The sequence below is a fragment of the Fistularia commersonii genome, chromosome 21 (assembly GCF_037954325.1).
Source record: "Fistularia commersonii isolate RoL2024-O1a breed Wild chromosome 21, RoL_Fcom_v1.0, whole genome shotgun sequence".
NCBI classification, from domain to species: Eukaryota; Metazoa; Chordata; class Actinopteri; order Syngnathiformes; family Fistulariidae; genus Fistularia; species Fistularia commersonii.
This window is the reverse complement of record NC_141304.1, coordinates 11,824,669-11,852,619: the sequence shown is the minus strand read 5'-3', so window position 1 is coordinate 11,852,619 and position 27,951 is coordinate 11,824,669. Positions and strand designations below refer to the sequence as shown.

The following is a 27,951-nucleotide window of genomic DNA, read 5'->3' as shown; positions in this document are numbered from 1 at the left end:
GTCATGTGTGGTTTCCACTTTAATTTGGAGCGTGACTCCAAATCCAGACCTCCATGGGTTAATGCATTTGATTTCCATATGTCATTTTTGTGTGATTTTCTAATCAGCACATTCAACAATGTAAAGTAAAAAGTATTTAAAAAGAATATTTCATAAATTCAGATCTAGGATGCGATGTTATCTTAGTGTTGTTTATGATTTTTAGCAGTGTATATGTGCGGGGGGGCGGAAAAAACACCTTCATGATTGAAACAGGCTCAAGAGTCGCACCGTCAAAGGGTGCTTTCTTTCTCGGCTGAGAGTCTTGCTTTAACATGAGGAACACAGAGACAGTGAGCAGCTTTCCATGCTGTAATCGCAAAATGTTGTTCCACTGAACACTGCCCACATGAACAAACTACCAGGTCGAGTTTTTCTCTGAAAAGGGGAGCCTCCTGATCTTTGGGGCGTTATTAGTCCCGGTGGCAACACGACAGCGTGGACGATAAGTACGACTGACAGCATGAAGGGAAGGTCTGTCTTTGCTGAATGTACAGTGGTGATATTCAGTCAGTGTTTCCTGTCAACCTTTTTGAGCCCCTTACACAACAAGTCACTTTGACATGGCTTAATGGAGTATGGCTATAATACGTTTACAGATACAACTGCTATGTTTACAATTTCAACCCGGTCTTTGAAAAAAAAAAAAAAACACAATGTCATTTACCCCGAGGCTCAAGAGTGAAAAAGCAGCTGAACGTCTTTATGAGATAGCTCGCAGTTTTTAACTCTGACAATGGAAGCGGGTTTTCTGAGGGGATGAGATGAGAGTGAATTATGAGACGGGAACATGGGGACTGAAATGGGAGCAGACAGAAGGAGACTCAAAGGGCGACACGCATCTTGGTGGAAGAGATTGTTTCTTCATCCCTGTTCTCCCCGCTCCTCTCATAGCGTGAAAAACTGATTTTGTTCGAATGTTCGGGGAATCTCGTCCTGCTTTTTAGGTCATTTCTCCCTATCTCTAGTCCCACTGCATTTTCAAATGATCACGGGTGTCCTCAAAAAGCAATTTGTTAACTGTCGTGCAAAACCTCGCGGATGTTCGAAGCCAGCAAATTGTCCATTTACACCCCGTGTCTTCACTTTGTCTCTGAAAAGAGACAGTTCAATTTATTGAGGTGAGTCTTGAATTTGCAAAGAATTTTCAGACGTCAATAGAACAATAATAAATATCGGGTTTTGAACATTCAAATGGTGTAGCCCGGTTTTCAATACGAGACATATGATGATGTGAGAGGGAGTTTTTGCAAAAAAGCAAAAGCTTTTTGGTTTGAAAAGATAAATAAATCACTTTTGGAATTCCCCCTTTTGAAGTAAAGATCACTTCAAGAACAAGCTCGGATTCTTAAAGCTGCAACAGGTTATTTCAAGCCTCGGAAAGAACTGGATGTGTGCCACGCTCCTAATATGTGACAGAAAACTGCTTACTGCTTCCTTGATACTCTGGAGGCGCTGGTGCATGAATAGAGGAAACACATTGTTGGCAATTCTCGGGGAAAGTGGAAGAACAAATGGATGCGGTAGTTGTTTTGACGGAAGTTTTCCAAAAAAAAGCCACGAGTGTGTAGCCGTTTGCAAAGTAAGAGATGATCGTAGATAGTTTTCTGCGAAGCAAAGCAAAACTAGGAAAACAATGTGGGCATTTGGGTAGACAACACAAGATCAGTCATGTTGTTATCACCGGCTCGGAATAATATACCAGTGCCATATTGTCACTCTATTTCTTTCCAAGGGTGGCATGTTTTCCCACAGTGCTGTGACGCACTGACAAGTAACCTCTTGGCCTTTTGTGATTAATCTGTATCAAAGTCCAGCCTTGATCTCCTAATCTATATATCAGTGTTGTCCTCACACACCAAAAATAGACATGTATGAGATGAGGGGTGTCTACATTTACAGGCCCATTCCCATTTCCTCTATTAGTCGCCACAGTTTTGGGTGGTTGGGGTTGATGACTCAGCACCATGTGAAGCTCTGTGCTTGTGTAGGCGTGGAGAGGTTGCTTGTGTGGAAATGCAGTGGGCAGGGCCTGCGTGGGTCACCTCATCGAGAGTCCTCTACAGACTTGTGTGTGTGAGTGTGTGTGTGTAAAATGTAATATAATGATTATTGTCATCACTTACTCGAGAGTTATGGGTTTGGAAAAAAAAATCAGAATAAAAACATAATTTGAAGGTATGATGAAATGCATAAATTAAACGAACTGGTCAGTCACGGCTGTGTGGACACATTTTCCTTTACGAACAACTGTGTGTGTAAAATGTAATATAATGATTATTGTCAACACTTACTCGGGAGTTATGGATTTGGCAAAAAAATAAAAATAAAATTAATATCTAATTATATAATGTAATAATTTATAATAATATAATATCATTAATATAATTAAAATTAAAATTAAAATATAATTTGAAGATATGATGAAATGGATGAGTTCAACGAACCGGTCAGTCAGGTTTAAAAAAAAAAAAATGTCCACGCAGCCGTGGGGGGGATGGAGGGATGGGGCCCCACGGCGGGTATTTCACGCAAGAAATGGTGACGTAACTTTCCGAGAGAACTGATTGGCTGACGGTCGATTATTTCACTTATTTGATGTCTTATCTATATCTCAACTTGCACCGGACCAGGTCAGAGTCTAGTGGATGTTGTCATGGAGACGCGCCACCTTGGAAAAAGTCACCCAACAACTACGTCGTGAAAATTCCGAGTGGACCCTGAAGTGTTCTCGCTCCGCGTGGAGAAGCGCGTTCCCGCGAGTGCGCGTTCACGCGAGTGCGCGCTTGTGTCGGGGAAGTCACCTGCTTGACGTCACACATTCACTTCTCTGCGACGCGCGCCGCCCGCTACCGGGATGCGGTAGAAGCCGGGCGGAGCAACGCACACTAAACACGCAAACCTGGGGTCACGGCCTGCCCACGCACAGACTTACAGACAAACACGCACACAAAACACATTCGGCGTGAAGCCGACCCACGGAAGTTGAAGTCAACCGCGGGAGAGGTCGCAGACAAATCAAGCTCGCGACAAATAGAACCCCGGCGGAAGAGGTAAGTCACCGAGATTCGTGGTGGCGGTCACTGAGAAATCTTACTCTTTGCGAAGCCCTTTTTATTTCTATTTTTATTTTCAATTACATTTTATACCTTTGTGTATTTTTTTTTGATACTTCGACTATACGTTGCTCTGTTTTACTTTGCCGCAAAAGTTTGAAGTTCGACCGTAAAACCCCCTTCTGAGCTCAGTTACTGTATTGGTCCGCGGCCCGCGGGAGTTGCTGTTTTGGATTTCCTCCCTCCCCTCTCCTCTCCCTGTCTGCATCTACTGTACATTTTCGTGTAAAAAATTCGATGCTCACATTAAATAAGTCGTGGGTTTATTGTTTTCTAGAGCCTAGCCCAAAGAAAAGCCCAGGAAAGAGCCGCGAACCTAAATTGAATCAACACATTTGCTTTAGCTTAGTGTTGTAACCGTGGCAACGAAGCTTCAGTTTTAAGCACGCGAGCATGAGACTGCGGATGGAGCTCGCTTGAATACTTATAAACTAATACAATATAAATCATCATATAAGTTGCAAGTTACTCAAGTGTTTCCATCGAAAGCTGAAATTCATTATGTGCAAATAGATACAGGCAAACCTGTTCTACAATCGACTGTAGTTGTTTTACTCGATTAAAAAGGCTTTTTTTTTTTTTTGTTTGTTTTTGCCTGGAGGAGTGTTGTTTGGGATGTGTAAGAGAATTGTGTATTGGATAAGAGTTTCAATCCTGTGTTTTCAATCTGCCAGTGCCATGGTCATAGTGAACACAAATACTCATGGTAAACAGTACTTGGCTCATTGTTGTCAGACTTGTATCTGAGCCGGTTTGTATTGTTCTGCAGATGCACAAGTCTAGCTACCTGCACTGTCAGAAGATCAAGGGACTTTCCCTTTGTAACACTTGTTTTTTGGAGGAAGAACAAATTTAAATCTGTATTCTTTGTGTGTTTTTTTTCCATGCTGCTTATTTACTAAAGAAAGGTGGTGACAGACTATGTTTTGTCACAAGGAGGTTGTGATTGGGTTCATTCTTGTGGTGACAGCGGCCTGACATTGACAGGTCAGGCTCTGCAGGGATAATAGACATGTGATCCTATTTTGAAATATTCCCACCACAGCTTGCAAAAGTCTGTCTTCACAAACCCAACACAAATCTGTGTTTGTGGCAAGACTGCATCTGGAGGCACTGCAGCTGAGTAAGTGCAAGTAACACAATCTGCCTGCAGTCACTGCTATGTCAATATTGGCTTGTGGCTGTAGGAGCAGTTCAGAGGACACTGTGGACATCTCCTCATTGGGACGTTACTCACACTGCTCCAATCCTTGAACAGAGAAACACACACCTGCAGATGCATTAGATTGGAGTTGGTTTACAATTAATTTGGCCAATCACCGATGTCTTGGATTTTTTTCTCAATAATTTCAGAGAGCATCCAGTCTGTCCTGTAGAGGAGTTTTTTTTGTGAGTTACACAATCCTCTGCTTTCAGAAGTTGAATATTCAAGAGGAAAATAAAAACAATTAAACTTTTGTGACACAAGCAACATCTCCTGCCTCTGTGGGTTATTTGTGCCAATATATTATTATTATGAATGCTTACATTTTGATGGTATTTTCCTTTTTTAAAGTCAGGAGCTGCTGATGAAATGTATTCTAATTGAAATCACAATTGTCTCAGTTCTCCATTTTACTGTTTATCATGTGATTGTATCTGCTGTTTATGATTTTAGAAGCTAGAACTTGTTCAAGGTCAATTTTAGCCTTCATAAAGATGCCTTTCCTGATAAGATTATGGAAATGGCAACATTGTTGAGACAACTGAAATGTTTTTTTGAGGAAAATATTCAGCAAATATCATCCAATTCTTTATTTACCTTGAAACAAAGCAGGCCATTAACCTGAAGTTACTGAGTTTCAAGGCAAAATGATAAATTGATGCCAACAAAGAATGATGACATTGCTGTCAACTTTTTGGCATCCTCTACCACAAAAGGACACTTTACCCAAGTCTTGAAGGCATACACCAAGTGCTGACCTTGTCTTACTGTCCATGATGTAAATGTATCGATCTAAGTAATTAAATTCATGTTTTGAAGGGAACGGTCATTTTAAGTTTGCAGTATTTTAACTATGTGAATTACCAGAGCAATTTAAGAAAGTAATAGGTATTAAATGATATGAATTTCTATATTTTATTCCATTCTTTCTAGTATTACCTGCCTCATTTTGTTTGCTGTCCTGTAAATATATCTTTTGTCCTGTACTCTGCAGAGGGGCTTGCCCATCTCTTCGGTTCCTTTTGAAGTGCATGTGTCCATTACATGTGGATAACCCGAAATGAGCTGAAATTGAAAAAAATAAAAACAACAAAAATCAAACAACCTAATATAGTGCTACATTTGTTTACATGTTTATTTGTCTTGCATATCTTCATACATGATTGATCACAGCGACGCAGATATCATGAAATATATCAACATTGGGAAAGGGGCTACATATTTTGCAATTTTCATTCGTCTGCCATTTCAATCAGTTCTAATATTCTGCTGTATCAGTTGTTATCAATATCAAAAAACAGCCAAAGAAAACAGATGTTTTGCATCACATTTAGAAATATTAGAAATAGTCGCTGGCTGGTAAAAAAGGTTGTATTTCTATATACCTCTGTTTCTCACAGTCAAACAGAGATGTGCTCTTTTCAGCTCAAATAATACTGTCTAAAGTTAACTAAAGCTTTCTGAACTGTGAGCACGGCAGAAATGGACACCACTCTAAATGTATGTGGAGGGAACACACACACGTTCCCACACACACGTTTCTGCACACAGGCAGGATTCATTCCTTGCTGGTGTAGCAGGTTTGACATGCCAGAGCTCAAAAGAGGTTAAGAGAGAAAATGAGAAAGGGCAGTATCTCCTCAAAAGCACTGAAGTGTGTGTGTGTGTGTGTGTGTGTGTGGCTATTGTAATTCTGATATCTAAATCAGCTTTCATTTGACTCTTCTATTGCTTAGCTTGGAATTTAGTTTGAACCGCCAAAACTTTTAACGGGTAGTCGCACTCAAGAAAGTCTATCACCAAGACCTTAAGTTTGAACCAATAACTCCATTCTCAACCTCTTTCCTGGCCAACTTTGACCTGAACGCCTGTGTGTGTATTGAAGGGGAGGTATGTGTGAAGGTGGGTGTTAGACATTAACTTTGGTTAGGGAAAGAAAAGAGGGCTTTGATTCTGTCAAGCACTCTCCTGAAATTCATTAAAGGCTGCTTTGTTAAGGGTCAGTGTGTGTGCGTGCGTGTGTGTTTAGCATGACTGGTTAAAGCGACAACAATAATGTATGCAGCAACTGTACATCCTTGAAAGACGAGTGGACGACATTTTTTTCAGTCTGTTGTAGATAAAACTGTAAATTTGTTATTTGCATGGATTTGTTTCAAGGTGATTCTAAGCGTCCCAAACTGTAACATCATAACTATCAAATAAGCTGCATTTATGCCCCTTTTATATCCATGTAGACTTATCTCATCCCTCACCGGACCTTCGCTTATATTCCCCTTTCTGCCAGCTTCTTACAATATTCATCCAGTTTTAGTTGGCAAATTACATATTTAGCTGACCCGATGAACCGCCGACAATATTAATTCTGAATCAGTTGGTGCTCAAGTTCTGCAAGAATATTAATGGCCAATAAGGGCTTCAGATGGCTCACACGATTCAGGTTATTCAGACAAAGCCCTGATATATGCAGGAGATTGTTTCTCTCCGAATATATGTCTGTCAGGATTAAATATTATGCTGTCTCTGAGAAGTTCAGAATGGACTCTCTCTGAGTGTCTTCTCGTTAACATTAAGCTTTTGCTGCATTATAGGATCACTATATTTCAAAAATTGCTATATAATTTTTGCTCTTTTTTTAATTTCCAGTAGTTAAGTGATCCAGAAAGTATTTACACAGAAACCCCCACCAGGTTATGAGGTGAAAATAGCCTGTTCAGGTTCATTGTAATCACTTGGAGTTAGTTTGTTCAGCCTCCATTTGCAAGGCTAACAACTTGCAAGACAGTTTCATGCTGTCATTAGGTTTGCTGTGTACCTTTGTGTCTCTCATTTGACCTGCCACTCCTTATCTCCTTGTCAGACATCTGTCAGCAGTCCCTTGAAGGACAGTAAAAAGTGCAATTTAATTCGATAAAACAATGTTCTCTTGATCACATGATATGCATGTATTTTGTGGTGTAAGCCTAAAGTTTTCCTTCATGTTTTTTCAGTTTTCCCACAACAAGTCTCAGACTAGAGTATGTAACTGAAGAAATATGACACTTCCTGATTTTGAGTCACAGTGCCATTGAGGCAGTATCAATAAAGTTGTAAAACTGAAATACTCTGTCCTTGTTGGGTATTTAACAACTGCTAGATAAACGTGTGCTGTTTTTCTTCCCAAATGAATCTGCTTGTGTTTACTGGATTATGAAAGAACTCCTGTATGTATTTTTTTCACTTTGAAGAAGTGATGGGAAGTGTTCCAATTAAGATCACGTGATAAAAGTGTTCACTGTTTGGACAAAAAAACATGAGCCAAAAAACCTCCATATTTTCATCTTTGATGATAAAACTATTTCACAGGAAGTACCCATATACTTTGCTCAAGCCTATTGTCCCATTGCTTGAGACTGAGCACTATTTTACCGATACAACAACAACAACTTCGGTATTGTCTTGTGCCTGAGCGTAACCTCTTTGTAATAAAACAAACATTTAGGTGTACTTGAGTTTAAAAAAAAAAAAAAAAAAAAATAGTACTGATGTAGACAAAGCAAAGGGCGGTGTATATGTTTTGCTATGCTACAGTCGCATTCAGGAAACAAAGCCAACTTAGAAATACCGATCGCTCTTTTTTTTTTGTGATAATCATAGGACAGGATGGTTGTGTTGCCTGCCTTTTGTTGAACATGTCATGCACACTTCTCAGTGCACTCAGTTCACTTATTTCCTCAAAGTTTAATAAGCCACGAACAAAGGCATTTTTCAGCCGAACCCTCATCTCATGCTGTAATAACTGGTAGATTATGTCAGCATGGAAAGTTTTAAGTGCTATTGAAACTTCTCAAGTGATAGGTTATTTTCCTTGGTAGTAACACACGACTAAAATTTCTGACATTACTGCCGACACAAATGGTTACATGATATATGAATGTTTTTCCGATCAGGAAAAGTCCGCCTTCATAATGACACAGATGTTCTTTGTAGAAACAGTCTGTCTAGTTTTGATTTCTTAACATCTGTATGAATTGCCGATGTAAACATATAACTGATGAAAGTATTATCTTAAGTATTGGGCTTGATGATGGTGAATCACAGTTCTCAGAAAAACTGTTACCAAGCTAATGTTGCAGATTTCTATTTATGTAAAACCGAAGTTAACCAACAACAATTCACTGTGGCTCATTAATTGTAAAGGACGTAAGGACATGAATGCCATGAAGACCCTGAAACTAAACAAATTGAACCCATTAATATTTGTCTTCTCATTTTTTCTCGTGTCTTTCCTACAGCGACATGCTTTGATGTCTGCCGTGGAAACTCCGGTTATGCTGAGTCACATATTTGTTAAGTCTGACACAAGTGCTACAGTACTCGCATTGGATCTGGAATTTATAAAAGAACACTTTGTGGTTGAAGTGCTGACTGCCATCTTTGATTTAAGATTGGTTTATCTCCACATTAAACGAAAAAGTCTAAGAATTGTGGTTGTTTTGCAATTGGGTGCCCGAGGGGACACGTAACTATGTTGGAGCTATTTAAAAAGATTATCAGTTGACCTCGGAGACCCTAGGCAAATATTTTTAAATTCAGCTTTTATATTGTAAAATCCAGAATTTTAAGGTTCTTTTCTTAATATTTACATGTAAATTATATAAGTATACTATAAATTAGATATCCGGCTTAGAACTAGGGTAAGGAAATATGGAGGACAAAACAGGTAGGCCTACAACAATATTGGAAACCTTTACTATAGTTATTAATCATCTTGTACTTCTGGAAACAGTGTAAACTACCTGGTTTTGCTTAAATAAATAAATGTTCCACTGTTTTAATAGAATGGTGGAATCCAATATTTTGGAAACTGAAGAGTGGCTTTGTCCCAATTCAACTACTGCATCCTTCAAAGCTTGGATTTGAAGACAAGATGTGTCATGGTTACGGAAAGATAATGATAATGATTACATTTCAATGAAGCAATGGGAATACAGACATTTTTTGAGTTTGCAGCCCAGGATATACCAGTATGTACTTAATGCCAATGAGAACAGTAATGGTGGATATTCATAGCCAATGTGGATGTAGACATAGTTTTCTTGCAACAAGTTCTGTTCATAAACAGTTAAACTGGATTATTCAACATGTTGCCATTTTAATGGGTTCTTTAGATAATACTAAGGCCCCCAATGGAGTGATGGAAATCCCCCATTCATTGTCCATACTGCTTTATCTTCACTTAGGGTAGCGAGTGTTAGAGAACCTGTCCCTGCTAACCGGTGAGATGCAGGGTTCATTCAGGACCAGTTGCTTGTAGATCATAAGGCCACATATTGAGACATACAGCCATTCACTTTGTCATTCACCCCCACATACAGCCTACAGTTTTCATGTAGCCCACTGCATTTTTTTGGGCTGTAGGAGGAAACATAATTGCATTTTACAGCACAGTTCACTAAGTGTTGAATTAAGAAAATAGTTGACAGATGAACTGATAAGGGAAATGATTATCCTAGAGTTTACTGAAACAATGTTTCAGCTGTTCTACTATATGGCTGCTTGTTTTAGATTTGAGTGCCTCTGATGTGTTTCATACACACTGTTGTGCAGGGTGCCATGGAAGGTGCCCACCAGGGTAACCAGCTCAAGGACACAGGGACAGTGTCTCGGGAGAAACAGCAACCTGTGGATTATCAGACTGCCATTATACCTCATAGCCCTGCTGTCACGCAGCACACAGTAATTATAAAACCCTGTGTTTCTTTTCCATGCTGTGAACAAATGTTAGAAGAATGTTGTTGTCACTCTGTGTAATTATCCCTGTCTTGGTTCAAACATTCCAATGACAGGCTGACAAGAGCTCCCAACCTGCCTGACCAGTTTGATTACTACTTACAGTCAATGACGTCTCAACATACATACTGAAGCTACATACCAAACATTTGACTCCAGTAATCTTAACCTCTATCTATCAATCTGTCTATACAGGATACATATAAATAATATCTGACTTTGTTTCAATGTTACATAAACTATTTTGTTTGTAGGGTTACCCTTTCAATGATCTCATATACCAAAATCTTGAATTCTGTGTTTTCATATGAAATATAATCCCTGAGGAATCAAGTTTTAAATTAAAATGCAACCCTCCACCCCTAACCTCTCAAAAGATATAATAACAGTGATAGAATTACTCCTCAAACTTCCTCCTATGCAAATGATTGTTATTGCTAGTTTTCATTTCATGTCACTCTCTGGTAATTGTATGGTTGATGATTCCGTTGATGATGCTATTTGTAATTCACGTTGCATTCAGTCTTATCATGTCAGCCAGCTTTTCTTTCAGATTGTTGTCTATCGCTTTGCTTTTCCTCTCTCGATTGCCCTGTTTGGTACCCACCCCTTCCCCATTTGCATGTGCTCATTTTTTCCACTCTCTCCAGGGAAACAAAGCTCTCTTTTTGTAATGTGGCAATCTCAGTGTATGTGTACATAGGGGAGTGTTTGTAAAATTCTGAGGAAATTGGAAGTGTGCTGTGAAAACTATATTTTAGTTTGTGTGTGTATATTTGCTTGGGTCACATGCTTTAATCAACATGTTTTGTTTCTTGTAATGGCTTGTGTGTGTGTGTGTGTGTGTGTGTGTGTGTGTGTGTGTGTGTGTGTGTGTGTGTGTGTGTGTGTGTGTGTGTGTGTGTGTGTGTGTGTGTGTGTGTGTGTGTGTGTGTGTGTGTGTGTGTGTGTGTGTGTGTGTGCGCGCGTGTGTGTGTGTGTGTGTCTCTGTGGGCAATATTATGAGCTCTGTAATGGTCTCTAAATTCACCACAGTCAGAAACTGTGGCTTGTTTAGATCCCTGGCAGGCTCACAGGACAGCCTAGGTGTGTGCTGCTTTGGATTTTTACAATGTCTCAGTTTAAAATTGTAAAGTAAAATGTGGATAGTGTGTTATGTTTTCCAGATTTTCCTGAATTTTCCACTGATTACATGTGCTCTGACAGTGATCCCCAGACTGATGTGACCATATTAAAAAACACATCTGTCTGCATTTATTTCTGTATAGCTTGACCGTCTTCTTAATTGTTGACTATTTCAAGTCTTTGGTTAAATCTGTGAGTACAGACAGCTGCCACTACCCTATTTGTCTAGAAAATAAAATTTCAAATTTGGATATAAGATAATTTGTGATAGCTGTCAGAAATTATATGGATATTTTACTCTTGTACTTGGAATCCTTGGAAGCAAGAGTAGATTCTGGCCTTTTTAACCTATATTTGTATCAAAACAAGGGCGACTTAAGGGTGCTAATCAAAAGTTTTCGTAGATAGCTATACCAAATGACAGCAAACAATAATTTAATTCTTCAAATGGCAAGATGGTATTCAGTTTGGAACAAAAATTTCAGTTGTAATTATCAAGTGTCATTTGTAAAATTGAGGCAATGTTCTAGTTTCAAAATAATGAAAGTTACAAGTATTGATGTTTAGACTACCTGCATGTTCTATTTTGGAAACAAATAAGGGAATCACTGGAGACTGTTTACTGACCTACCAAAAAGTTTCTCTGCATGCTACTACAGGCTGAACAAGTATTAAAACATGCTTCAGTGTATATCGATCCAACACTGATCAAAACGGCAATTTGCAATTAATTGTTCCACTTGAAAGGGAGTAAAAACAGGGTCTGTCCAATGATAATTAGAAGAGAAAACAAATAGCGCTCACACTGCTTAAATTCTCAGTTCATTTGCCCTTTTCAATAGCGTAGACGTTTACTGCACCATTCATATTGTGCTATTCTGTGTATTAGCTGCAAACCTACGGGTGTTTTTAATCTTTTTTGTGTCACTTCACCTGATTGTACTTGAACATGGGCAGGAAATAACACAAGCAGCAAACCGGTTCCACACATAAGACCGAGATAGTATATAGTTTAAGTAAACCACCAGGGAAGAAGTTTCCATGTTGAGTTTAAGACAATGTGTGTTTATCCAGATCCCCAAGTTTCCTCAAAATGCGCTGAATAGGAAAATTGCTACTTTGCCTCCTGTTAGCCTTTTTGATACACTGTGACCCTCTCTGGAAAAACTCGCTGGAAATGTGAGACAGTTTATAAAATCAGTATTGATCAACCCAACCTGCCTTCCTTTCATCCATTATTTAATGCTTTTTGATAGTCATTGATTTTGTGCAGTTCCATTTTTTTATCCCACTGCTTTATTTTTATATTATTTTCCATGGTGTTTGTCCTTCTTTTTCCCTGACATACTAGTACCCTATTTGAACACATTTTTTGGCTCGTCTGTCAACTTTATACAGCACCATAGTGAAAGTTTCCCTTTAGCAACTTTAATTTTTTTAGAAGAAGTTCATTCTAAAGAAGACATTTGGCGGAGCCCTCATGGCAAGATAGAATCTTTCCCGGACAGATTTTTTTTCTGAAGGATTCTTACAGTTTCGAAATAGGGCCAGAGGTTCTGAGTGAAATAGTTTCACAGGAAGTACATCAAGCTTTCTGCAGACAAAATTTGAATCAACACCTGAGGCTTGCCAAGTGTACTTAATACAAAATTCCCCACTAAGATGCACATTGGTCTGGGTATTGAAGAAAAACGCTTCCCTGACACTCCCTCAATATTCTAAGTGAGTGTTTTTTTTCCCTCGATTCTGCAGTTAACGCGCCATGTAGAATACAAAGTAAGACGTGACTTGGATTTAAGTAGGGGTCAAATTATCATCAGATCGACCTCCGAAAGCTGACAATCATGCACATAAATACTGCACATTTCTCTTTGTTCTAACTAACTATGGGAGGAGTTCTAGGTATGTAAGTGTGTACCAAGTAGTTTGCACCGTGTGTACCAAGTAGTTTTGACAAGGGAAGACCTAAAACAACTTCTGTTTTCACAAATGATCAATAATTCAAACAGAAACTGCCAGTCTCATTCAATCTTGAGGGCATTTAGTTCTAACAGATTAATTGATAGAAATGTGGCTCTATAGCACAGCTAGTTAATAAAATGTAATGACTTTTTCGCCATATTGCTGGCATGACGCATCTCTGTTATAACTTTGAGAGAGACTTCAAGAGACTACAGCTTTAAATAGTCAACTGCCAGAATTTTAAACTGAACAAAAAGTTCAATGTGGAAAATCACGAGGAATTATTCATTGAGTTGTAATTGCTGCAGTGGGAATAAGAACATGGGCTAATATGCTGTGTTGGTCCATCTGCTTCGGGATGAGGCATCTGTGTCAAGTTTGCCGCAGAAAAAAACATGCAAACTTCATGTAGTTTCACTACTGTTTGTTTATTCAACATTAGGGATAGCTTGTTCTGTAATCGGTAAACTTCAACCTCTTGTTATTTTAACACCCCCAGGAAAAAAAAAAACACCAGTGCCCGTTATTGTCTGAAGACAGTTAGCTATTATTCAGGGGCTGAGCTTTTGCATATGTTATGACCAACATCTACATATTTAGGAGACAAATGTGTGTGACTTTCATGAACTGACCTTGAAGGGCAGCTTTATTGTTAGGACTTTGTTTTTTTGCATAAGCTCCAGGATTGGTTCAAATCATTAAATGTTTCGGACTTAGCATTTTAGGGTTAAAGCAAGTGGCTTGGTGCCCCATAATGCTAGCGTCTGTCCAGATAAGAACATGAGTAAGGCAATCGAACTGAGATATTTGAGATACTTGCCTCTGTTAGCCTGTGGGACTCTGCTAAGACTGCTGTTTGATCCTTTGAAATAAATACTTTTCGTGTAAACATAGGAAACACAGTGCTGACCAAATTTCCCCATGAAGCAATTCTGCTTCAATGAGGCAGGGATAGGGTATTTTTGAAGCATGTGCTCACTGCCTCATTGAAGTTCCCTTTTGATATGCGATAAGCAATTTCGTTTTTCATTTTTAATAGAATGTACACTTTAGGAATGCATGAATTGATGTGTCTTCTGCATGGCGAAAATGTCAAAATGTCTTCTTCAAAAACATTACATCCAAGAAAACGAATAAATTGAATTATCTCCAGGGTCACCGCTCCTTTGCTTTCTTCCTTGGGGGAATTCTCACTCTGCCCAGCTAACTTGCAGGGTCATAGGAGAGCAAAGTACCATTGCAACAATGATACAGAAACAACATCGCCTTTTTCCTCCAGTAATACACAAAAGTTATACTTTTATCAGTGAGATATGTCGTTTTTTGTCTTTTCAAGGGGAATGATCTTGACTAAACCTGTGAACCACCTACCACAAATGTTGAACTGAAAGAAATTACTACGATTAAAACTGCATGGGGCATCCCATCATTGGTTTATATATGACAGTCCTCCTTGTTTCCATTCATTTTCACTTTCCCTTGTGAAGTTTTGAAATAACTGATCCTTAAAAAGTCTGAAAAACATCTCAACCAGTAGAAATGTGGAGATTTGTAGTCACTATTTATATTTCTCCTGAACACATTTGTCTCTTATTAGAAATGTCACCTTATACATATTTCATTTAATCACACCATGATCTCACCATGATTGCTTCTACCTTTATTTCATGCTTGGCAGGAGGTAGTTTCCGCAGTTGTTTTTTTTTTTTGGTTAATACTCATACTTCCTCTCTCTTTCCCATCTGAGGTCATTGTAAGTCACTAACTTTCTTCCTTCTTATTTCAGGACTTGCGTAATTCATGCACAATATGAGCATGCTTGTTTTAAGTGACTGTTTAACTGTTGATCAATGTCAATGTTTCAGGAGGCCAAGGTGAACAGTTGCCATGGCACCCTTCCTCCGTATCACCCTCAACTCTTATGATGTGGGTGCCCTGCCTCCTCTTTCTGACGCTCCCATCTGTGCCATCAAGATGAAGGAGTCTATCAACACAGGTATTTGTGGCAGATGCATACCCTGCTTTATGCAATCATAATTTCATCTAGACTGTAAAGAATAGCATAGTAAGTAAGGATGCCAGATGTTCTGAATTTTGACTAAACAGTCAGCGTCTGTGAAGCAAAACAGCTTTTAATTGCTCAAGGGACATTTCAGCGCTATAGTCCCTGTGCTGTGTCTTTCACTAGAGAGTGATCGTGGCATTGTCTCTCACAAACTGATTCGGATCTTGTTCCACAGAGCGAGGAAAAACCTTGATCCAGAGGAAGCCCACCATGTTTCCAGCCTGGAACTCTACTTTTGATGCTCATATCTATGAGGGGCGTGTTCTGGAGGTAACTCTCATGCAGAGCCACCATGAGCCACTGGCCAAGGCTACCGTTGGTGTGTCTGTGCTGGCAGAGCGCTGTAAGCAATCTAAAACAAACGGCCGCGCCGAAATCTCTGTGGACCTGCATCCTTCGGGGAGGGTCCAGATGGCTGTACAGTTCTTTCTGGAGGACAGTGATGCAGGTAAGAGTGCTGCATCTTGAGATCCCATGGAAAACCAGTTTCACATCAGCTTTAAACTTTCTCTAACCATGTGATATTAGTCAAATGTAAGTAAAACCCAGACACAAGAACATGAAGGCTAGAGCTCATGGCCTTATAAGGGTGTTACTCTATCCAGTAAGTATCATGTAAGCAAGCAGACCATGCTTGAATACTTTTTGCACTTAAGTATTCTGTTTGTATTTTCAAAGGGTTCCTTGTCAGTTTAGCAAGTGTCTATTGTCCACATGTTACTTTGTCAATATGGAAGTTTTGTTACCTGTAAATACTGACATGTTAAAATGTGCTATTCTGGGCTGACACAATTCTCTGTAACAAATGTGGCTGTAACAAATGTGGCTAAACATTCAAGGATGTTTACCTGACATCATATCGGTTGTTACACACCTCCAGCTGCTGTAAATCAGATGATGATGAAAACACGTCAAACGATCAACTGTGAAAACATTTTAAGAATCTTATATTTGAAAAAATGGATATGGACAGTATTTTTATTTTTTTATTTCTTCCCTGGTTGAAAATCAATCCTGGGCCACGGTGGCAAAAGCAGAATCTCAACTACAAGGACGACTGGGAATAGCTTCCCCTGGGACAGTGGAGTTTCCTTGCTGAAAAGGCTGTTTCTAAAAGCCCCTTCCCCCTCTCTGCTTTCTCATTCCTACTTTGCAGCACTTGAGCAGGAAAGCATCTGCTGCTGAGATGTCATGCCCTCTACTGGCAGCATGAAGCCCTGGCTTTACATTAGTGTGTATGCATTTGCTCCAGGAAAGAAGAGCGTATGCTTTAAGTTCCTGTAGGTCTCACAGAGGGGAGGAGACGCTGCTGTCAGTGATTACTGATTAATCTTCAGCCTAGAAACTTTTTTAGCTCTGACTTTATCAGGTGAATGCAGGTGTGTTCATGGAATTTGCGTTCACAATCATCTTATTGGAAATGACTTGAGACGCTTTACCTTTCTGTTTTCTGAAAGTGTTATGCTTTAGTTTCTACTGAGTATATCTGAATATTATATCTGATTTATCATTTCTTGATGAATTTTATGAAGTTATTTAGAATGAACTCATCTCGCATTCTCAAATTTAAACATCTTTTTTGATTTTTGATTTTGTCCATTACCACAATTTTTTATCTTTGCTTTGTGACTGTTTGCACTCAAGCCTTACCTTTTTGTGTAATGTTGAATAAATAAAATAGTGATAATAATTAATGCAGACAGCACACAGATCGATCAATAGAGAAATGAATGAACCTCTCTATCAGAGAAATGAAAAATATTTTTCAATTCCATGCATTGAGCTCATGTTACTTTTTGAAAACCTCTGGTCTTAAACAAAATTTCAATAGTTTCCATTCTGAGTACTGTTCTGAGTACCGAGTACTGTTCAAAATGCAGTGTAAGGACAATACATGGCTGAGCAAGGCTGACTGGCAGGCTGTTAGCTGCCATCTCACAACTGCAGGGCTGTTGTCCAGAGAGAACTAGATTTTGTGAGATTTACAAACTGTTTCTGTTCAGATGCAATGTCTGCACAAAAAAACAGTAGTCAGAGCATGCTGAACCATGTGGGCCAGGGCGGGTCCTTTCTGTTATGAAATAGCTCCATACTATATCTGCTCCCTCCTACACACTCCACAGGTTTCCTGCAAATCAGCCGAGAGTATTTTTAGGCATGTGTGAACAGTCTGACTTATAGGTCTTTCTTTTTTATAAGTCTGTCATTGAGTTTCCCCTCTCTATTTTTTCCATACCTCTTGGCTCAATTCACTGTAGCACCATTCAAACTCAAACATCTGTCTGAGAAAATTTCAACAAGTGATTCTCCCTCACCCCGTCTCAGCCAAGTCCTTAAAAGCTCCTCCTCCTTTTTAAAACTTTCCCGTCTCCTTGCCATTCAGCTACACACCCTCCCTATCTCAGCGTTGTGTTCCAGAGTCTCCGCCTGCTTTGTTTACCACTCGCACCACTCCTTTGCTCTCTTCCTTGGGTGAATTCTCACTCTGCCCAGCTAACTTGCAGCAGCCAAAGGTGTATTTCCAGGAATGTGTGTTTGAGTTTACACTCCATTATGCAGCCGCCTCCTATGACCTCCTCTAGTCAAGAGGGCTTCTTGACAAAAACACACAAACTAAAAAAAAAAAAAAAATCCTGTGACCATTATGATGATGACTGATCACAAACAGTAGTCAAGTTCATTAGAAGATTGGAAAAGTAATAGCAAGCACTAAAAAAAAGTTGTTAAATTGATGATTAAAAGAATACCCACATCATTGCATTTTAATATGGTATATTACGTCTACAGCAAAATGTTTAAGGTAACAATATTCCAATATTATGTGTAATAATAAGCTGCCCTTATTGTCCAGACATTCAAAACAGTTACTTTATATGTCATTTGATTTTTCCTCTCAGTGTCAATGCAGCCATCTGTGAAGGCTTCTATGGAGGAAGGAGTGACAACTCTAAACAGGAGGAGAGGAGCAGTCAAGCAGCCCAAGGTTCACGTCATCAAGAACCATGAGTTTTGTGCTACGTTCTTTGGCCAGCCCACCTTTTGCTCTGTGTGCAAAGACTTCCTTTGGTGAGATGCAAAGTCCAGCCTTGGTTTAGTTTGTTGGCATATCAAATGTTTCTTCTACTTTACCCTTCTTCAGAGTATTTCCTCTGCACGACTAATTTAAAAGCCATTCTGGTATCCAGTGGCTGCTGTGCTACCTGTCAGTTTTTATTTCTTCCTTTTTTGACCGGAAAGATGGCAAAGCATTGTTTCAGTTCCAGTTTCCTGTGTAGAAAATGAGACAGAAACATTGGTTGTCTAAAAAGAAAAAGAAAAGTTCTTCTCCCCAAGGAGCCTTCTCAAAGGCCAATTAGTGGCAGTTCTTCTGGTTCTAAATAGATCTGCAGTCCAGAGGGGTCAGTAATGGTTGAAAAAAACATTAGCTTTGCTGTTCTTAGGCTGTCTTGGGAAATCTGCAAAACTCTTATGTTGTGTTCCGAGTAAGTCAGCTGCACAAATCCCTTCCTTAAATTGTAAAATACATTAGTATTTATCCAAATCAGATGGAGACATGGAGAGTCAACCACTTTCTTTTTCTTTAGCATGTGAACATTTTTTTTCTCAGGATATTGCTATACAAGGGTAGATTTTGGTTTTGTCATCAGAGTTGAGTACCATAAATGCTGTAATTTGGGAGGCACAAAGTAGTGTAGATCAGGTTGATGAAAAGACTAAATATTGTTACTTTGCATCAGGGCGATCAATGATGTGTGTTCTATCACATCATCCAATATTTAATTACAGGTTCTGTTGTTGTAGTATACTTTGAATATTCCATCTCCACTTTTCCTATAAAGACTGCAATACCTCTGAGGCTGCATTTCTAAAACAAATATGTCCCCCTCTCATTCAAATGCTAATACAAATTCAAAGACCAAAGATGCAATTTAAAAGTGCTGCATATTACGATGAAATGAAAGATAAAAGAAACAAAGCATTAAGTCTTAGAGCTACAATGACATTGGAATTACAATCAAGCCAAGAGGGTGTATTTAAAGGTTTTTTGTGGTATTTTGTGGATTATACTTTCTAGTCGTCTAATTTTATTCATGCCATACAGGGGCCTCAACAAGCAAGGTTACAAGTGCAGGGGTGAGCTCTTTTTGTTTATTGCATATATGATCCTTCTGCACATCTTTAATATCCCTGGTTAACACAGTATTTGATTGTTTATTTTGCCCAGAATGCAATGCAGCAATTCACAAGCGATGCATCGACATGATCATTGGCAGGTGCACTGGAACAGCAGCCAACAGTCGACACACTATGGTGAGCAAAGTTTATATTGTGTCACTAATCTTCTGCTACTGCAATGTAAACTTATCTTTCTCTTCCCTCTCCCGCTTTTTTTTAATCATGCGTTGGCATCCCATTTTGCTTTACTTTACAAGCAAGTGAAGCAATCAGTAAATTGTGCAGTTATTCATTTGAATCCGTTTGAGTCGGTACTAATTCTCGAGTGTAGTGTGCTTTACAAAAGGAGGTCAATCCCGGGTTTACGGCATCAGTATAGTGTCCATATTATAAGCAGTGGACATGTGAGTTCCCATTGTCAGCCACCTAATATCATCTGAAATCTGCATGATATTCAGAAGCACAAAAGACAAGAAAGAATTTAGTCTTGTGGAGCTCAATTTGCCTGTGTGTGTTTGTATGTAGTTCCAGAAAGAGCGCTTCAAGATTGACATGCCACATCGTTTCAAGTACTACAACTACAAGAGCCCTACTTTTTGTGACCATTGTGGCAGTCTGCTGTGGGGTCTCCTCAAACAGGGTCTGAAATGTGAAGGTGAATCTAGTGTTTTGTTGGTTTTCCAGGTCTTTGTATGTCTACTCCACTTATTTGTATTCAACTTATTCACTAAATCATGTTTCTCACCTCTGACCAGACTGTGGCATGAATGTCCATAGTTACTGTCAAACGAAAGTCGCCAATCTGTGCGGAATCAACCAGAAGCTACTGGCTGAAGCCCTGTCTCAAGTCTCGCAGGTTTGCACTACTGAATTCTGTATTTAGAAATACTGTTGCTGTGGTTTATGAAAAAGCAAAGGGTGGGGTGAGTCTCTCCAGAGATGCTGCAAATACCGCAGTCAAGGCCCTGCAAATGAACCAGTTGGGTATTATAAAGACATTCTTGTACAAGGGAACACATTACCGTACTGTACATATGACAATAAACACTTTGAATCTTGAAACATGCAGAATAGCTCATATGGATGTTCATTGGGTCAAAGGTTATGGTTAAGTTACAGTTTTGCTGTGTGAGTTTTGACCTACCTATTCAATTCAGTTCAAAGCACTGATCCTCAGGGGTCAATTTAAATGAAGCGTTTTCAGGTATTGTTCATTCCGAAGTGTTTTCATATAGCTGTGATAAATTACAGTGGCCCAGTTATTTTTTCATCAAGTTTATTTGTTTTTTTGCGCCATAAAATGACAAAACAGTAAAAATAAATATGAAGTCCATACTTTTCATATTTTCTCTGCAATATATTCACATTACTGTCATATAGGAAGAGAAAACACACTCATATTTGTGAAGATGAAAGGGGAATATTCATCTTAATGATAGATCCATACTTTGTTTCAAAACTAATTTTCACTCTCTAGAAATCCTCAAAGAAGTCTGATAATGTTGGAGATATTGGGATCTACCAAGACATCCAAGCTGCAACAGAAGACACCAGAGGTGAGATGTTTTCATAGCAGGACACGCTGTGCAACTAAGATTTTTGGCCTCACTTTATTTTTATCTGGATGTGGTTGCCTCATTAGTTTTCCATCACAAGAAATTTTCTCTAATGTTTGAGCACATGACCTCTATGTATGTTTCATTTTTTGTAACTTGACTCTCAGATACGTAGAGATTAACTGTTTATGTGTATCTATGTGTTGATGTGTAGGAGGTGGGGGTGCGAAGGTGCCGGAGGACAAAAGTCCAACTCCAGCAGCCCCTTCAAGTACTCGGATGCGTCTCTCCATTAACCAGCTGATCTTCCACAAGGTGCTGGGAAAAGGCAGCTTTGGCAAGGTAACCCTAAATCCCGCTTTCCACCTTCCATTGGAAGGATTGTGTAAACTAAAAATATTTAGAACACAAGTTAAATTCACTTTCAATGATAAAAACTGGCCCTAGATAGAGATATTAGTCTTGTGGATTAGATTTTTTGACATTTTTTTCTTTCCTTGACAAATGAAAAGCATTTTAAAATTTAAAAAGGTGGAAAATGAAACACATTACAAGTGAGCTTTTCAAACATTCTTAAGAAAGTGTATGCTCTTTGTGTCTGTGTTTTAAATTATTATCCAATCATCTGCTGTTGTACCATTTTCATTAAATGTGCTTAGAAATAGCTTTTTAAAGCAATACTGTCCTAGTATTGACTGTAAAGCATTACATCCCACACTGAGGCTGAAGAACACAATGAATGCAGTAGAAAATAGAAAAGCAGCACTCTTACGTGTCCTGGAGAACCTGGAAAACAGTTGATCAAGTTTCAATTAATGTAGACCAGGAAAAAGAGAGTCCTATTTTCATATTAGTTATGTTCCTATTGTCAGGGCTGTTAAGACCAGATAACAAGAGTGAGTTATTTCATATTAATATGCAAATTTTGTTGTTACCCTGTGGTCAAGAACATTTTGAATTGTATGGAAAAATATTCATTTCAAAGGAAAGCAGTCATTATAGAAGAATTCTCATTTTTGCATCTTGTAATTATTGGTAGCACACTTGATCACAAACGTAACTGCTGGAAACAGCACTTTCACATGATCGTGTTTGGCGCTCATCTTTTTTTTTGTTGCAGACTTTCTCATACCTGCTGGATTGATGCTTATAAATCTTAAAAAAAAGGAAATTGACACCTAAAATAGAGTAGGAACCCTGTAAAGGAACATAATTGATAATTATGTGTCTGTTGCTACAGTTGCCAGGTAACATCTGACAAATATTTAAAGCTAATATGGGCTGGCCTATTACACACTGAAAAGTATATCAGCATATATCAAGGACACGTGTTGCTAGGGTGCAGTGCTTTTCAATTACATCGACCAAACGCTGGCTGCTTAATCATGTATGTAGTTTGCTATGGATACTCTCTTACCACGTTGCTTGATGCTGGAATGATCCCTCTGATTAACTGCTGTGGCCGTGACAACTCAGGTGCTGCTGGCTGAGCTGAAGGGTCAGGGAAAGTATTTTGCCGTGAAGGCTTTGAAGAAGGATGTAGTTCTCATGGATGACGATGTGGAGTGCACTATGGTGGAGAAGAGAGTCCTGGCCCTAGCATGGGAGAACCCCTTCCTCGCCCACCTGTACTCCACTTTCCAGACAAAAGTAAGCACACATGTTAAACATACATTGGCTGCTATTTGAGATCTTGACTGTAAATGAAACATAAGCTATGGCAGTTAAGATTGAAAGTTCCCTAACCTTCAGACATCCAGTAAACATTCCCTCCATCCTTCAGTATCCGAACCAGTTCCCTCATTCACTTTGTTGTTTCATTCATCGGGCTGACAATGACGTGTTGTTTACACAGGAACACCTCCTCTTTGTGATGGAGTACCTGAATGGAGGGGACTTGATGTTCCACATTCAAGACAAAGGCCGTTTCAGTCTTAACAGGGCCGTGTGAGTACACCATGGAAGGAATCACTAAGCAGTTACCATTTTCTGCAACTGTGCACCGTTAAAACAATATCGAGATCACAAGCGAATTGTAAATCGTTTGCACATTGCAACTTTCAGGTTCTATGCCGCTGAGATAACCGTGGGACTGCAGTTCCTCCACTCCAAAGGAATTGTCTACAGGTAACAGCCAATGTCACACAGAGCCACTGTAGTTGAGGTAGATAAATGTTACACACATTAAATATTGAACCTAGTATTGCTCCAGAAGAGGCTGGAACTTACTCCCTTTTGGGGTGATCATCTGCAGTACATCAAGCTGCCTGTAATGTAATTACTTCATCCTAAATACATGGATGTAGACCGAATCAAAATTGTCCACTAAATTAGCAAGTTCTTTTAATGTTTAATTTTCATCAGCTATGATATATTATTGCAATACAAGAAGTGAAAATAATCTTCTTCACTGTAAGACTGACCCATAATCCGTCTTAGTTAAGACTTCTTTTCTTTGGCTGAAGCACATTCAGCATCCCTTAATTGCTTTCCGTACCCATCATATCATTATGCGAGTCAAATACAGAGAACGGTAGATATTTACTGAAAGCAGTTCGGAAACAAAGCACTTTGCTGTCAATTAGTTCTGAGTTTGCACTGTATACGAAAAGGGTAAGAATGTGTGTTCATCCTCTCACACACCTCAAAGAGGATTCTGCTGCCTCAGATCGAGACTGTGCTGCTCTCGCACTGGAGCCCAGCAGGGATCAGACACAGCAACGAGAAGTGACCTCCACTAAGACTAGCAGCTCAGCCTTCAGCTGTATTTATGTATATCCAACTGACACCATCATTCAAGTTAACATCTTCTTTGGCGGCCCATGTTCCATCCCTCCTACAAGCTGCACCAAAATCACACTGGCAGTTATTTTATATCCTACAGACTGGCAGTGACTGGTGCATAATGAGACTTTGTAAAAAAAAATATGTTATCTTTTATCAAGAGTCTTGTCACAACAGTATTTATTTGCACTTTCATTTTCGTAGCCATGTTTATTTTAAGCGAGTTGTAATCTTTTCCTGTCTTGATACAGAGACCTCAAACTGGACAATGTGATGCTGGACAAGGACGGACACATAAAAATAGCAGACTTTGGCATGTGTAAAGAAAACATGTTTGGCGAGGCCCGAGCCACCACATTTTGTGGGACACCAGACTACATCGCCCCAGAGGTGAGCCCCATGTGTGAGCCCTGTGTGTGTTCATGTGTGAGCTCGCCTCAATGAACAGTAGCCGTGTGTGTCCATACTCCCCTTGCCTTTTTCTCACTTGTCTTATCAAACAATCTCAGATCCTGTTGGGGCAGAAATACACCTTCTCTGTGGACTGGTGGTCCTTCGGTGTCCTGGTGTATGAGATGCTGATCGGCCAGTCACCTTTCCAAGGTGATGACGAAGACCAGCTGTTTGAGTCCATCAGGATGGATACTCCTCACTATCCTCATTGGATAACCAAAGAAGCCAAGTCCCTACTGGAACAGGTAGCTGATAAATGACATCGGGAGAAAAAAAAGAATATAACAAAATGCAGAAGTTATTAACATTATTCAAACGCTTTGGCCATGACATACCTAAGTTGAGTGTGTCTAAGCTTAATCATCAGTGAATTGAAATTCTGCTATTATAGCCACTTTGTTGCTGTTTTTAGGGTAATATCTGTCACTTTATACATAATTTTCGTTTTGTTTGTGGATTTATGTCAGGCTGGTGGTGATTGCCAAATAAATCATCACGTAACCTCACAGTTGGCAGAGCGAGCCTTTAAAAATTGACTCAGTTGCTCTGTTCACTAACTATTTATCAGAGAATGAACCATTTAGGATGCAGATAGCAAAAACAGGTAAGAATTTGGAATTTAAAAACGCAGGCTTGATATCTGTGTTTATACTAAGTGATGCATTGTCACATATTGGTCAAAAAGGCAGCATTCAAGCTGACTGCATAGAGTCAATTTTTACCACATGAACATACACAGATTTATGGTTTGCTGCCGTTTCATTTCCAGCTATTTGTGCGAAATCCCAGTAAGAGGCTGGGTGTGGTGAATGACATCCGTGCACATCCATTCTTCAAAACAATAGACTGGATCGCTTTGGAGAAGAGAGAAGTGGAGCCCCCTTTTAAACCTAAAGTGGTAAGATGATTGTGGTCCTGTCTCTACATGTTTATAACATTTGGACGGCAGCATGATCTTTGTCATTTTAGAAGACAACATTTTATAGGCATCATTTTACAGGCAACAAATAACAATCCCTCGTTTTTAGAGGTTCAAATGTAATTGGACAAACCCATGAACATCTCTGAGTCTCCACTTAGATCCAGGCTCTCGCAACAGCCGCGTGAAGTTGCTGCCTATTTATGGTCACTGCTGCACTGTGAAGCTGTTCTTAAGTTTTACTGCATTTTGCTGAATCTGAGCAGAGTCCAGCCCGGTGCACCACAGAATCCATCCTGCTGCTTTTAACAGCATCAATAAAGTCCAGTGGCGTCCGCACATGCCTATGTGTTCCAGCCAACCATTATTGTAGTTCTCGATCATGAAGGGTACATCTGTCTAAAGAGTTCTCCTTAAGAATTAGAGAGGCTTTTTGGATGGTCCTTAGCAAATTCTATTCTGGATTTCCTTTAGGAGGGGGTAACCAGTGGACCCCACGCTATCGTAAACTCTCTTTACATTCCTAATGGGATTATTTTAGTCACAGTTCTTTACACGTTGTGAGAGGCTTTTTATTCAGCAAGAAAAAAAAACTCCTTAATGTGTTATTTATTTATTTATTTTTAGCTTTTTGCAAACATAGCAGAGAGTTGGTTTGTGGATTCCCTGCATTTTGGTATTTCTCTGACACTTTCTCAATGTTTGGATTCGATAAATTATCTCTGTGATTTGCAATGACACCTGTATGTCCCCCTTGCAGACACGTCCAATGATCCATGTCCAATTGAAACACCCTGTCTCAAAACACAGCTATTTAATCTGCTTAAATTTTCACAGACTATCAAGAGGACAGAAACAAAACAGTGCTAAATTGCTCTTGAGCCTCCACAAATTATGGCTGAAATGTCTAAATGATGTGTATTACATTTGTTGCAGCCCTTGAATTGAAGGCGAAGTCTACACTCGTTTCCATCCTGAGAGATTAAGCTCAAATCCAATGCGTTGATATAGGCAGGCAAAATGACAAAAACTGCACCATTGTCCTGATATTTATGCACCTGACTGTATATCTAGGACACCATTTACTTATAATCATTTGCATGAACTCCTGCCTCCCACAGAAATCCCCGAGCGACTGCAGCAACTTTGACAGAGAGTTCCTTTCGGAGAAACCCCGTCTCTCCCAAGGCGACAAGAACCTCATCGATTCAATGGATCAGGCTGCATTCGCTGGCTTTTCCTTTATCAACCCGAAACTGCAACAAATGATAACCAAATGAGAGTCACAGTAGCTGGCCAGGGTCTTAACAGTATCTCTCTCTCTCTCTAAAATAAACTCTTTCCCAGTTTTTCCCAATGAAACCATTCCAGGGTATTTACAAGGTATTTAAGATAATGATTATGTTTCTGTTGTCATACTGTACAAATGTATAAAAGAGGAAAGTAATCCAGGAAATTAAGGGAAATACTTCAAATACCAGTGTTAGCATAATCAATACTGGAGGGCAAACAGTTATATCTGTTTTTAACTTTTGCACTCTTTGGATCTATGAAAATCATGTCATGTACTGGATCTTGAAATTTCACTCTATATGCACTAGCATGCTGGGAATATTTACATACATATACCATCTTCAATGCAAGTCACGGTTTTTGTGGTGTCCCTACTCTCCCTGTGCTTTGCCTACTGTTCTTTTCCTTTAACACCCCAGCTGTGAATGTTACGGATTCCATCTAAGTGTGTGGGTGTGTGCAGGGTTGTTTTTTTTTTCAATGCAAATCAAGTTACAATACTTCTTAACATTGTCTGGTGGGGAAATAATCCTTTGTTTGTTGCATTCTGCACCAAAGTAAATTTTAAATCTGGACATGTTAGTGGAACTGACCAGCTCCACATTGCACGCCTTTGTGCGCGATGTGTCTAACCCCAGGCTGTACACGAGAAGGAAACAAACAGTTTATGGCATGAAATGAATCAGAGCTCATTGGTTATTTTAAACTGTCATCAGACATACTGGGGGCGAAAAAGGCAGAAACTGGTACGAGACCCGTCATCTGTGGGAGGATATTGTTTTGGTTGCAAAGAGCATTAATCTAGAACGTAGAGGCTATGATATAAATTACTTGAATGAAGGATGTTAAATACAAATATAACAGTGACAGTTGCACAATTAAAACGATATGTACATCATTATATTATATGCTTTCTACAAATTCTGTACTTTTTTACACTCCTGTTCTATTACATCTGATTATTAAAAATAGATACATAACCATCAACGATATTTGCTTCTCTGCTTAACCAGCTTTGCAAAAAAAATAATAAACCCCGCAAGGACAAAAACTCCATTGTAAACACACATCATGGGAATTTTAGCTTTTGCTGGGCAAAGCCGGTCCGCCATTCCCTCTATTCCAGTGAATTACACAGAAAACCTTGTTTTGTTTTGTTTTTTGCTTTCACGTCTGCAGCACAAGTTGTGTGCGTGTGTGCGCGTGCATCAAAATATTTCACTTTGCCACAGCCTGGTTTGCGCCTTTGACTGCAAGGGACCTGTTGTGCGCTACTGCGCCCCAGCGGTCAGGTGCCGCAACTGCAGTCCGCCGGGTGACAGCAGAGAGGAGACATTCCTGCAGTGCACACGGTCTCATGACCTGTCCTCGTCCTCTGTTCCCCCCCCCAAAAAACATTATCTCATCGTGTTTCTGCCCGTGGACGCAAAAATCCACCCGCGGAGAAGCGATCGGCCCCGCGAAGTTGAAAGGAAATATGCAGAACA

The 27,951-nt window shown here is 39.4% G+C and overlaps 1 protein-coding gene across 1 annotated transcript; it reads left to right on the top strand.

Annotated features, from left to right (window-relative positions):
- Positions 1-2,954: 2,954 nt before the first annotated feature.
- prkcdb (protein kinase C, delta b) lies at positions 2,955-27,449 on the top strand. The gene is made up of 17 exons (XM_086168278.1): positions 2,955-3,092; positions 15,084-15,214; positions 15,459-15,731; positions 18,181-18,349; positions 19,386-19,417; positions 19,509-19,594; positions 19,985-20,114; positions 20,215-20,315; positions 20,937-21,015; positions 21,230-21,357; positions 22,492-22,665; positions 22,871-22,962; positions 23,080-23,142; positions 24,051-24,189; positions 24,309-24,497; positions 25,022-25,150; positions 26,293-27,449. Exons 2-17 carry the CDS (start codon positions 15,106-15,108, stop codon positions 26,449-26,451), a joined length of 2,052 nt encoding a protein of 683 aa, XP_086024404.1. The 5' UTR covers positions 2,955-3,092; positions 15,084-15,105; the 3' UTR covers positions 26,452-27,449.
- The last annotated feature ends 502 nt before the right edge of the window (positions 27,450-27,951 follow it).